The following is a 13,883-nucleotide window of genomic DNA, read 5'->3' as shown; positions in this document are numbered from 1 at the left end:
AGAAAAATTCAACTTCAGATTTCATATGGTTTGAATAGTTTACATTTAACTGAAAAAAATACTTGGTCTATGATCAGCCCATAAAACAGATTGTGATCTGTTCTGATAGGCTTTTTTTAGTAATTACTCTTAGATTAATTTTATACATATATAAAATTAGTATATTAATATATATAATCTGATATAAATTAACAGGAAGGACAGCAGTTGTTTTGTCTAGTCTAAATAGCATATTTTCAAAGTTTTCTTTGTTCATAGCCCCAGAGCTTGTTGTCATGTTTATAACAATGTCTTTACTTTCTGCGTAAGTGTTAAGATTTGGAAAAGCATAATCTTAACAAATACAAAGGAGGGAAACTCCTTTGTATTATCAGTTCTCCACCTTTTTTGATCTTCTGGGGCATTTAAAACAACATGGCATAAATCTCTCCCCAAAAGCCGGGACAGAATCATATACTTCAGTACCATAATTTTATTGATTTTGGACCAAGAGACTGGCTGGACATTCTTAAGGAAGCTGCTATCTACATAAAGTCTCTTTCAGGACAGTGGCTTTGCTACAGTCCCCAGCTCATATTCAAGGTGACTCTGGATCTGCAGACTGATTCACCTGCTAATGATGCTCTCCCCTTATTCTTATTTCCACAATTATGATAAAGTGATTGCCATTTCTTCACATGGTACCCTGTCTTGGATATGTCAATATCCTTTTTGAGAAGATTAATCTCTCTGAAACATTAGTTTTATTACAGACAACAGTGGTTTGTTCTTTATTATGAAATAAGGTGAAAGTAATTTGACTTGATTACATGATGCGCTTCAGAGTAGTTTTTATTCATTCCAGGACTCAGTTCATATCCAGTATTTTACCTCATGCCTTCTCATGGCTTCTGAGACAGTACCTGTGAGGTGGGACTTTTGCTTGGTTGCCTCCTGGGTGTAATGCGTTATGGTATCACAAAACTGATCTTCTGCTAGCATGACTGCAGCCTGCCAAGATGGGGAGATACTACCACAGTGTTGGTCTGTTTTCTGAGGAAGTGTGTGATGCAGGATCAGCTCTACTTAGAAAGCAGTATCTGGGCAAAGCCCACTGTCTTTGGATCTTCTTGTTTATCCCAGCAGATGGGAACAATCTGACTCCATCGAATTCTCTGAGTCTCACAGTGGCAAACCTGATATGATCTTTTCATTTGATTTTCATTAGAACAGATAGACTTTACTAATGACTAGTTTTCCTGTTCTGATGTGGTGACAGGGCTACCAAACAAACATTTCAGAGAATGTGTCGATTTGGATAAAAATTGCATGTAAATATTTCCTGGTATTTTCCAGTCAGTGAAGTATTTTGTTATTACATTTATTTTCTTCACAATCTATTTAAGGGCTAAAAGCCCTAAGTGTATCTAATTGTGTACTTACGTTTCTACATTTCTATATGCAGTGAATGTTGTTGTCTAAGGCACGGCTACATGAGGGCAGTGCTGTGAGCTAAGCTAGAGTGTGGGTTTGAAGCACGCCATCTAGTCAGTGTTCTCCTTTGGTAAATACCTGCTGCCCTTTCCGCCCGTGCTTTCCACCTGCATTTGCTGTGGGACAGCATCATGCAGCCAAGTAACACAAGTAAGTTGATGTGCCCCAGCACTGCTGTCTAGTTTTGCAACAACTTCTTTTCTGTAACCATACTGTAAAGTTCCCTGCATATGGAGGAGGCACTCTATGCAGCAGGCAAATCCACGGAGTGTCTGAGCAGATATTCTCGAGACACATCAGTTTTGTACTTGAGAGCACAATATTCTATAAATTTATTTTTCCACCTGTAAGACCAGGATTTGGACTTCCACTTTTTTAAAACTCTGTGACAGACAGTCAGTACTGTTACAAAATACTCTGAGGGAAGTGAGAGGCAATATGATATCTATAGCAAAGCAACAATGCCTGGGGATTCCAGGCATCGCTTCCTGGCTTTACATTTATGATTGCTCATGAGGTACCATGTGCAGTGCCAGGGCTGAGATCTTGTCCTTTGCAATGTCTCACAGGTTTGTTGAGGGAAGTGAAGTACCAGGTACTATGAATGTGTTGTAAAACCTTTTGGCTTCTCAGAATAATTCTGTGCCTGTTAATTTGGCTTATGTAGGTGATTTACAAGCTTAAAGAGTGCTGCTGCCCTTTTTCACCTTTGATTATTTCCATTAGAGAGGAAATCAATGGTAGTCAAGAATTTCTTTGGTACAAAAAGTTTGGCAACTTCAGGCATGTTTGACAATGTCCTTGCTTATAGAGCCAAGACCAGTGGTTTTTTCAAACAGCAGCTTATCCAATCTTTGTGGTTTTCTTGTCATTAATGTTTTTTTAGACAGCATCTTTCTTTTCACTTCTGAATACTGCTTTCTTTCCATTCTCAGCCTCTTAATTTACAGTCTCAAAAAAACTGTTTCATCCCTACTGCCTGTGCTTTGGGCAGCGTCTATTATTTCACTCTTCAGACTCCAAGGAAAGGTTTAATTCTTCTTTATATTTATTCCATAGGGAGAGCAGCTTCCATGCCTATCAGTGTGCCATAGCCTCTCACCTCTGCCATAGCAATAGGTAGAGATTGCTAGTAACAATGTTCATGAAAGCCTTTAAAATTGAATTATTCAATGAGAAGATCACTGAACTTACAAAACCAGTCTTCACTGTTAATACCAATTAACTAATGAAAAGACTGAACATTTTACGTTGGCTCTCAAGGAATTTTAGGATCTTTATTCAATCCAGTCAGAAATCCTGGCCAACCTGTGAGAAAGCAAAGCTATAGAGAAGGCTCATAAAACAGTCACTGGTAGATGGAACAGCAGGATTCATCTGCCATGGCCTGGCCCAAAGCATGGGATGTACACAGGTTATAAAGAATCAGCTTGGGATTAACACAGACTTCTTAGTACGTGTGTATAGACATATTTGAGGTAAAGTGTGAAATGTTGACAGCACAATTCAGTGTCCTGGATGGCAGAACAATTTCTGGGCAGCTGGAAATACTGCTGATATATTGGCAGCTCAGGTATCACTGAGATGTTCTTGTAAAGTGACATGTACATATTCAGTACTTGAAATTTTTACAACAGCATCTTTTGTAAGGACGAGATGAAAGACCATCTGATATTACCGAGCAGGAACTCAAAATCTATGATTACAATTCAAAGAAATCAGATAAAAAGTTCTGACAAAAGCATATGTTGCCAGGATTGCTTGAAGATAGAACTTGATGTATCAGTCAACTAAAACCAGAGTATGCCAACACAAATCCAGTAGATTTCTTAGTTCCCTTACAACTTCTTTGCTTTACTTGAGTGAGTGTAGAACATAAGCATCTACACTTGATGTGCTCTGACCCAAACCTTAATAGGAGTGATAATGCTTCTGAAGAAGAAATGGGTTAGCAGAACTATTATGTTAATATAAAATCTCAGCCCAGTGGTCTTTTTGGACATAACTATGAGAACACTATGACCAGACTTACACTCAGAGGAAACTGGGTCTGGAAAGGACCCCAAAAGCTCATCTAGGCCATCCTCCTAAGGTTCACACCAGATTCAACTTGGCCTAGATTGTTCAAGGATATTTAATTAATCTGTACTGGAGAATCTCTGATGTTGAAGACCTCACATGACCTCACCTGCCTTCCCAGGCAGTTTCTTCTACTGTTCTCACTGTTAGAAAGTTATTCCTAATGTCCAGCCCCAAACTTTTGTACTGCAATTTTCTTTCTTGTCCTCCATACTTAAAACTGACATTACCATAATGCTGGAGGGGAGGTGGGAGAAATAAATGAAGTGAATTTGGGGGTAGGAAAAGCACTTTGTGTGGGTGCAGCTTTTTCTGGCAAAGCTGAGTTTTTGCAGGTACCATTTTTGTATTTCTGAGAGACTAGAATGGTCTTTTCCAGTTAAAAAATGCACAATTGGCACAGTTGTCCTTGCAAACCACTGCCACAACAAATCTTATCTAAGTACACATTCAGGTAGCATCAGGGCTTTGTATTTTTGGCTTCACACAAACATTAATCTGTATTTAATTTGAGAGAAGTTTGGGGCTAATGTCCCATAAAAAGTGAGAGTGGCAGGTCCCTTTTGAATAAATCCTTTCATTGGACCAATGACCCAGGGACTGTACTGAGCAGTATTTCAAGTAAAAATGCGTTAAGATGTTAAGTATTGATAAAATTCTAAAGTGTGCATGACACTCACCATATTGTGGGGAAGATATGCTGGCCAGAGACACTGTGGCAGAAGCAAATTTTACTCATGTATATATTTCTACAGAGGATACTCCTGGCCACCTCCAGATCCATCAGGATTTGGGAGAACTGGAGTTATCCTTCCTGCTGTGAATGCCATGTTTCCCCCTTCTCTTCAGTTCTGGCTGAAGGGATTTCTAGACAGCACCGATGAGGGGTGTGTAGTTACACATTGTGAGGACTTAGCAAAAAGGCCTTTTTAACTCATGACTGGCAGAAGTCTTGGTGTCTGTGTTCACATCTGCTTGTTTCGTGTAATGGCACACAGAGTTTCAGAGCAGATGTTTATATTTCAAAGCAAGATGCTTATATTTCTCCTTCATTCTGCCCATTATATGTGGGCAGAAACATTCCCTTTTCTGTGGGTTTTCAGAAGCCCTTTGTATCTGGATATCTTTGTGTCCAGATAGAGAATAAAGAATGCCCTAAGGAATGTAGGGTGATGCCCATTACACTGGCATCAAGAATATATATTTACCCTTCTCACAGTAGTCTGAGCTGAACCCATTAAAATACAATGATGTGCACAGCAATCTTGCAGTAGCAGCTGAGATATGCTCATGTTTTCTGAGTCCTCATATTATGATCTCACCATTTGTGTGCTGCACTAGTCCACATTTTTCTGTTCTTTTTTTAAATGAGAGGAAACGTTTCTAAAGACATTAATGGTTTTGAGAGCTCACGGACTTTGATTATTCAACTGGGCCAACCTTTGGGTTATGACTCAAATTTCTGAAGCGATGTTGATGGAAAAATTCGTGGACTTGTTTTTGTCTCCTCCCTAGAGTATATACTATCACCGCAGTAGAGATCTGGAAACTGACAGCTCAACATCTGGAATTAGGTCCCTACCAAACTCTGTGAAAGAGTATTTAAACTAGAGAATTCAGCTACTTAGAGGCCATGAGAGAATTATGTTGACTTGTAAAGAGCAGTCTTGTTGTTCTCTAAGCATTTTGACATATCTTCAGCTGGTATAAATGAGCATCATCAGTGAAAAAAAGCTTCTTAAAAATTCTTGAGTGTTTGGCCACATATCAATGAAGTCTTTAAGCCAAAAAAAACCCCAAACCAAACCACACTAGGCGTATCAGTTATGTTTATCTTGACATTGTATATAATGGGTGTTTAACTATCCTAGGAGTACTATAGATTAGATTATTTTAGAGTTTGGGGATTTTCTTTTAGTATTGTAGTATTTTTTCATAAGTTGAGGCTATCCTTTCCAGACAACACTGGCATTTAGGTACCATTGATATCCATGACGTTTTCTTCAGTGCAGGACAGACTTAACCAAGACACCTCTCTATTTTAAGGATCTAAAAATAACACATGGTGTCCATCTGCCTGCCATGCATAGGCAGAAAGCAGCCTTCTCCCTTCAGCTACTTGATGTTACCTTCAGCCTCAGCATGTTATCTGGCTTCTTCTTAAGACCAAAAATATTTAAGAAACTAAAGCCAGTACCTTGCAGTGATTGTAGAGCTTGTGTAACATTTCCAGCAGCTTTATTAGGATGAATTTGTGTGTTATCCAGTGCTTGATCTGGTGGCCAGTTTTCCCAGTGTGCTTGATAATGGTATCATGGAGTAGCATACTTCACAAGATCATTTTTATTTTATGCTGTATTTTCAGGAAACCAATTCAGTTTGCAAGTTGTTGTTTTTTAACAGGTATTGGAGAAATGTGTGAGGAGTAACTGGGGCATCAATACACATTGAACTTGTAGGTGTGTTATTAGTTTATGTGAAAATCATTCCTGTTATAGAGTGAATGTTACAGCATCACTTCCTGTATCACACCCATTCCAGGATTTCTGAATAATTCCCTGGTACTGTTGTTATTGCCTGACAGTCAGCATGAGCAAGGGTTATTTGTGCAGGTGGAGCCAGTTCTGGTACCCTTATTCATTGAAAAACATAACTACTGCTAGAGTGTGGATAGAGTTTCTGAAACACTAAATAACACATACTAGCAAAGGGATGCATTACATCACTGTTGCTTGGTCAGGATGCTCTCTTAGCATTAGCTTGTCATACTGGTAAAATTTATGTTTTGCTCTTTTGCCACCTGCTGATTATAACTGAAGTGTGAGACACAAACATTTTGTTCCTGAAACACTAAATAAAGTGCAATAAAGTGGCTTCTCCACAAACCAGTAATAAAATGTAAAAAAAACCCCCAAAACACCTATCACACAAAATGCTAAAATGTTTTAATTTTTTATGTTTATTTTTAGTCTTGGAACTGAACCAGGTGATTATTCCAACTTACGGAACTGTGCCAGCTCAGCAAAACCTTAATACTCCTGAATGGGTGGGTATTTCTTTACTTTAACTATGACTTCCTGTATTTTTTTCTCATATAGATACACAACAGTCAGTAGCTCTTTCAGAAGACTAGCATTCCTTTGCATTTGCAGCACATGCAGGTCATCTGTGTGACTGAATCTGAGTTGCTGTATCTCTGTTTCCCTAAAGGTATGTGAATTCATTGACTCGGCTGTGAAAGTGCAGGTTGACACAGGCACTGGACTCAGTTAAAAGTGACCAATATATATTCGTTGTAAGCTGATACAAGCACATACACCTCCTCTCTATATATAATTTTCTACAAGTGTGTATAGAATTTCTCTGTGTGTATACAAGGATAAAGTTACGAACACACCCTACATATAAACACGCATACCCTATAGATTCATACAAACCCCGGTATTAGTTGGCCAACATGTGAGTTCAGGATTCATTTTTATAGAAATCTTGGAGACACCAAGATGTTCCTTACTCCAATCAAGAGGACAAAAGGAAAGAGGAAAAAAGACCTGGCATTGTCCATTTCCTTTATCCAAAGTTCAAGTTCCCCAGCTTGCCTAATGTTTTCTGCAGCTAACAGGCTTCTGGCTCTAGCTCAAGATCCCCTGCCCTAGATATTATTTATCTCTAAGGGCTGGCTAGTTAACCCCAACAAGTCCTGCCATGGCACATGCTTTGCCAATCTGATGCCCAACTGACATGCTGATAAGTCCAGTTTTATTTTTTCCTCTAGAAAGGTACAAGTGTGGTCTGCAGTTGCACAAGTAGATAGCTATAAGCTTGGATTAAAAAAGGTGTAAAATCATATACTAAAGCTAATAGAGCAGCTCCATATAAATCAAAAAAGCCTGCTGTGTTTCGTTACTCTAATGACAGAGGTAAGTGTCAGTGGCTTTGGATGTGTATAAGTTGGCTTTTCTAGTTAAGCTACCTCTACAAGTGGATCAGTGTTCCAGGAGAACAAGGTGTAAAGAAAGAGGTTCAACAGTGTCAAGAGTTGCTTGTTGGACCAATTAATTTTGAGCACCTAAGAACTTTATGATGGTTTTCACATAGAGAAATCATTCAAGAAAGTACTGTAATGGTGTCACCAAGTAATGAGAGCTGGAGCTGGTTCCCAGTCAGCCCTGCCCTAGCCATTGACATTTAAACTCTGAGCTATTTACAAATAACTGAACGTACCTGTGTATTTCTTTATTGCTGTCTACTAGATCCTACTCCAGGAACAACAGCCCGTTACCGCTGCTACCAGTTATCCCTTTAGCTTGCACAGAGGAGGTCTGTTATGACTGTGGAGGTCTAGGTCCTGCTGACTTCTCTGCCTATAAGGAAATCTGTTGTTTTCTTTATATGACTAGGAGAACATACAACATAGTGAAAAATGAGCTAAAAATTTAAAAGATGCAAATCAAGCATTCAAATTCAGGGAGTTGAATTAAGTCTGCCCTGTTTTACCTGTAGGTATTATGACTGAAAGCTATTTTGATTCTTATCAAACTGAAATGGGAAACAGAAATATAAAAGAAAGAGGGAAGGGATTTCCATAGTGGTAGTGCATTTTGAAATCAGTGTAAATGGAGAGATTCAGTCTTCATTCAGTCTTCATTGTATCAAGGTGCACCAGAGCCTTGGGAAGCTGCTTTAGCAGCTTAGCTGGAAAAGTACATATCATAGTTATGGGTCAGGGGAGTTTGTTCTTGTCTCTGCTGTAGGAAACAAATACCTGAAGTACCAGAAAATTAGTTTCCTTTTGGGAGCTGGATACCCTCGCCTCCCCTGCCCCTGCCCCAGCATTTTGGGGCAGTGTTCTTTGTTTGAAGCTGCTTTGGTCTCTGGAAAAATATTGAAACATTTTTTGGAGCATGAGGTGGAACCAAGAGCTTCCATTTCCTAACTGAGTGTCCTGACTAGGATGTTATAAAAATCCTTCTTAGACGCTCTTTGTGGTTCAATGAAATTTTTTTTATGTATTTCTATGAAGTGAAATAGCATCAGAACAGCTGGAATGTCATATACCTTGTGGTTAGAACAGTCTCCTCCGAGCAGTCTTGGTAGAATTTATTTTTATTTCTGCTGAAAATCAACTGTTAAAATCAATTTTTATTTTTGGTTACCCATGTTTACCAGCAGTTGTAATTTCTGCTCAGTTTTAGCAGCATCTTTTCTGTATGGCTGCTTCTGTGTCAGTTCCTCCTTGTTGGCCACTGGGCAGTTTCAGTGGGTTGGAGGGGCCAGAAAGATAATATTGAGATCTGCTGAGCCTGTCTGTGAAATGAATGAATGCTAATTGTAGCTAGAAATGGAAACTGAATAGGAAGCCTAACCTTAAGCAATTGGATAGAAGGGAAGTACTACACTTGTTGTCTAAACTTAGATCGTGCTTTGCAGCTGGAAGTATTCTGGAAATTTGGTTTGATTTTGCAAGTTGTCCTGAAGTAACCAAAACTGAGTAAGTTATTGGCTCATAAAAATGGTTCTGTTCTTACGGTGCTGTCTCTAATTAGAGGATCACATGCTAAGTTTGCTACAAGATCCCTGCCTTATCTGTGACATGAGCAGGACATTAATCTCTAAAAAGCCCAAATTGTGTGAGGATGTTGTTTGTAGTACTTCAGGAAGGTGTAAATGTGGCAGGAAATTGCAGGATAGAAATGGAAGGCTCTTACGATTAGAGAAACTGAGTTCGGTCCTAGATAATGGATTTTATCCCTGGTCCTGTACAGGGTTTCTGCGCAAGACTTGCAAAGTCACATCCAGCCTTTGTTTATTTCCTGAGTATCAAAGAGGAACATCTGGGGCCCTGTCTGCATTAGTTCAAAATAGCCACTTAAGGACCTGAAAGTGAATGTATTGCTCTTTGAAGAGAGAGAATTGCTGAGCTCTGTGGAAAGAGGTCACTCCTGATGTCTCGAGCTGGAACTCCAAATTTAGGAGACAGTCAACAGGTTTTGGCACTGATCTCTAGATGCCTTATGTGATTACCACATGAGGGTGATACTGTTACTTTCTCTCCTGGGGGACCTTGTAAAATTAAATTTTTCAACACTTGTAGAACATTGAGATTCTATGAGGAGAGTACCACAGGTATAGTCAGAAGGAAATCCCTATTTTAAGTGTTCAGGCTATTTAGATGAGGTGTAACAAAAAAAAAGACATTGAATAAAGAAGATAATAAGGAGTATTCCGTAACTACTACAAGGAGGGTAGAAGTGTGGCATGTGGTTGTGCAATTAAGTCATGTATCATTAGTACGTACAAGGAAGACAAAACTGCATAGACAGCATTAATTTAAGCCTTTTCCAGCTCTCAGGTGTTTCATTTTGCAGTCTTATCTGCCTTATAGGTAGATAGATTGAGTTTAGATGCAACAGTAGGATTTTTTTTTGAGAGTCAACATCTGCAGAGGGGAGGATAACTTCCTCGAATTGTCTATTACTGCTGCCCCTCAAATACAATTACTGCAGCGAGAAGGATTCAGAGAAGTCCGGAAGAGTGAATTTCCCAGCTCCTGCATCTCAAGAAAGATGGGAGGTGCTGAAAAGCAGGTTTTCAGCAGAGTACTGTCGTCACCTTTCTTTAAAAGTAAGGCCGTTTGGTCTCTCTCTAATCAGGAGTGACTGGAATTCCTTCTGCAGCCAGCAGCGACCTGACGCTCAGACAGGAAGTCAAGTGGGTGTCTGGTCCAAACTTAGCTCAGGGGACGAGGCATCCCGATGCCTGGCCAGTTACCAACTGCTTTCTGCTGACAGAAATGTAAGACTGTAATGACTCCCCGTATTTTTCTACTTTGTCTTTAGTCTCGGTTTGTTTCAGTTCATTGCATAACAAAAATTTCTTTGCATGTTGAGGAAATGAAAAAAAAAAATCTTCTTTTGATTAAGTGCTCACTAATAGTGTCATTGTTGCTAAAAACAGAGCTAAAACAGTCCTCTGTTGTTATTAGCAAATATGAGTCACAAGGGAAAATGTTAAAGGCACAACAGTTTTATAGCCCTATGGAGACAGACCAACATTAGAATGTGATATGCAAATAAACTTCTATCTTCCAGAAGTATCTTATATATATTTTATATCTTCCAGAAGTAGATGCTTGTGTTGGTCTTAATGTCAGAAACTTGTCTCTACTGGTCACTTAGAACATAAAGTAGTAAAAGATCTTGTTATATAGCTGTGATAGTGAGAAGAACTTTATAGTTCTGTAACGTTTTCTTCAGATGATCTCAACGCCCTTTACAAATAATTGTTTCGTGATATCCTGGTAATATAATTTGTTTCCTTTTTATTTACTTGAGTTGAAGTTTCCTGAGGCCTGTAGAGAGAAATGACTGTGCTTCTGAACAGGCACTCTGAAATTTTCACCTACGTAAAACCCACAGCTGAAGTATAACCTGCGAGTCCCCCACAGGACTGTTGCTGTGCTCCGGCAGGAGGATTTTTTGCAGGTGCCTGTCAGCAGAGGTGATGTTACACAGGCTCGGCTCTGCTCTGCTCTCTTGTTTCCCAGTACTGATTTATTCCCTGGCATGCTGCAGGAAGCTATTTTGAAGCGTATCTGAAAATTATGTGAGGTCACAGATAAGTAGTTTATCCCTCCAGTAATGATTACATTTGGTGCTATTGACAGTCACACCAAAGGCTCATGCAGACAAAATAAAGCACTTCTTTTATCCTTCCAGTTAGATAAGTCATTCCTGCAGAATCTCTTGTTATTTAGAAAAAAATCAGTTTACAATACTGTGCTTGTTCAGAATGTAGTAAACAATAAATAACTGCAATTCCTGTGCACATATTTTTCTTTATGCTTGTCTCCATGCTGCCCTTCCCACCATTATCCCCACTGACTCTTTAACAATATAATGCCCAGAGGAGCCTGGAAAAGCAAAGACAGCTTTCTTTGCAACACCACTGTTTTTCCTCCCCTGGCATGGAGTGTCGCTGTTGCTGAAGGGAGCTTTCCACTACAGTGGTGTCCTTTCACCTTCTGCTGCAGGCATCACATGTAGCCATGACTACAGGAACGGTCTCAAGAGTAAGACATGGCAACTCAGCTTAGGTACTGACAAGCCTGGTTATAGGTGCAGAGGAACACATGGTAGTCTCCCTCCTGAGGAGCTCTGAGTCAAGGGGATGAGGGTCGGTTCCATCATATGGCCACTTGAAGCCAGACCGGTTACCTCAGCCTTTACAGCCCTGTGTGGAGGGGCAAGCTTGTCTTCACGTCCCACTTGTCCCTCCTCCAAGTGCCACTCTGTCCCAGGGGGTGGTAGAGCAGATGCTGTTTACCAATGACTGCTTATGCTGGATTAACAAAGAGCACAGGAAGCTCCTTATTCCTTTGCCAAGGTGGCTGTGGGGGACGGAATCATGAAGGATGAATAGAAGGCATGTAAGTGATGGGGTGTGCATGGCAGAGGGCTGCTCAGGGCTGGCTGGGGACCTTCAGTGTGATTGCATCAGTGCAGCACTTCCCAGCTCCAGCAGGATCCCACCAGCTGTGTGTACGTCTGCTGGTAGTGAGGACTCAAGCAGTGAGTTGTGTAGAACAAGGCATTTGGTGCTGAGGAGGTGGCGTCTGCATTATACATGTTTCTGGGCTTTTTGTTACAGCAGGCTACCTCCAGTCTCATTCTTTGGAGTGAAGAGCCGCTGATACTCACCTGATCTGACCCTGCTCTGAACAGAAACGCAGAGGTACACCCACATGAATGTGGCCATGCTGCCTCTAGACTAGCCCGCATGTGTAACCTAAGTGTTCCAAAAAGCTTTATCCATGGCCAGGCCCTCCTCTCCTTCAGATTCCTTCTGTTAATAAAGCAGCTAATAGTTCCCCATCTCTCAGTGGTAGGCAAGTGGTTGGTTGTACAGCACTTGGAGAGTTCAGAAGCGCTGTGGAATACATCCTAAATATAATTAGTATTTTACAGCTAAGTGTATTACTTTTTTTTTATTTATTAATGATGTTAATCAATATTAACCTGCTCTCAACTAGGGTATTATTATAACATTAGAGTGCACAACTGATTGCCTCTGTCAGTACTTAAAATGTGATTATGCTGAGGCTAAGAAAATTAGAGAGTGCAGTAAATAGACCCTGCGTTTGTTTCTTCCAAAACAAAGAGGTATCAATGGGCCTGTTCATTATTTTGGGTTATAATTTGCTACTGATACTTAAGAAAAATTACGTATTGGAATTTCAGCCCCATTAACTTATGTGTCTATGCATACAAGCTTGTGTGCATTTGTATGATAATAACATTTGTAATACTGTCAAATAATATTGCATATTTTTAAAAAAACAAACATTGTCTCAAAGGAATTATTAACTATAGAGTACAGCACATCTTTTTGGTTTCCACTCTTGTTTTTCCCCTGGTAATTATGTTGAATAATATGTGATTTTTCATTACAAACTATCCAGTAGGGATTACAAGATACACCACATATCTCAGTTAATGTGGCTGTCGGAACCTTAACTATTACATTCCCATTTGCATTTTACTTCTTACTTTTAATTGAGCAGCACTTAATGTTACATTACGGTGTATTTGTGTGGGTCTTAATCTTGATCTCTTAAGTATTCAGGCTTAATGAGTCAATTCTTTATTATTTTATTGATATATAACGTGTCTATGGATAGGTCAATTGAACAATGCCCTCGTGATTAAAAGCAATAGAGATTACATTTAAGAAGTTGGCTTCAAAAGTATGAACTTCTGTGTATCTGGATTCATGTAGTCCAATATTGATTAATCTTTCAGTTATATTCCATTATATATATGCATAGTTTGATATATAGAGAGAAAGGTGTGTATATATGGTAATGGTATGTATATGAGTCAGAATACTGATTAACAGGCAATCTTTGCATCTGGTTATTGACAATCCAGTTAAACCAGTTATTGCTAAGTTACATACTAGTTTTATAAGTTTAAAGGAGACTACGTTTAAAGGAAAAATATTTAAATGGTAAAGTTATGCAGTCACAAATTATGATCAAAGCTTGTTAGTTTAAAACTTGATCTGATGTTTGCTGTCTGTCATTTCTTTCTTTTCTGTCCTGTGGATAGGTCATTTAGGAAAAAGAGCTAAAAGCTGTAGTGAAAAAACCTCAAAGCTATTACTACTTTTATGCTTTCAAGTACTTGAATTTCACAACTAAACTGTCTCTTTAAACAGAAGTTATTATAATGCTGTTTCTAAGACTCAAAAGATGAGAAGCCCAATTAAAAAAAAATTCTGGTTTATGCGGTGGCAACACATCCCCCTCCTTATTCATTATCACATGTTTG

General features: G+C 39.3%; 1 protein-coding gene across 5 annotated transcripts in view; it reads left to right on the top strand.

The window, feature by feature from the left end:
• The window catches only part of ANO6 (anoctamin 6), a 79,675-nt gene that overhangs the window by 22,087 nt on the left and 43,705 nt on the right, over nt 1–13,883 (top strand). For all 5 annotated transcript variants that reach the window (XR_012623600.1, XR_012623599.1, XM_074827402.1 and 2 more), the window contains exon 2: nt 6,522–6,598. Coding sequence is in view for 3 of the 5 variants with exons in the window: in XM_074827402.1 (XP_074683503.1) it covers nt 6,522–6,598 (77 nt within the window). In the remaining 2 variants the exon portion in view is untranslated. The remainder of the gene's footprint in view (nt 1–6,521; nt 6,599–13,883) is intronic.

This window comes from Strix aluco, chromosome 5 (genome assembly GCF_031877795.1).
Source record: "Strix aluco isolate bStrAlu1 chromosome 5, bStrAlu1.hap1, whole genome shotgun sequence".
Taxonomy (NCBI): Eukaryota; Metazoa; Chordata; class Aves; order Strigiformes; family Strigidae; genus Strix; species Strix aluco.
The sequence above is the reverse complement of the archived record's forward strand: the minus strand, read 5'-3'. Positions and strand labels throughout refer to the sequence as shown.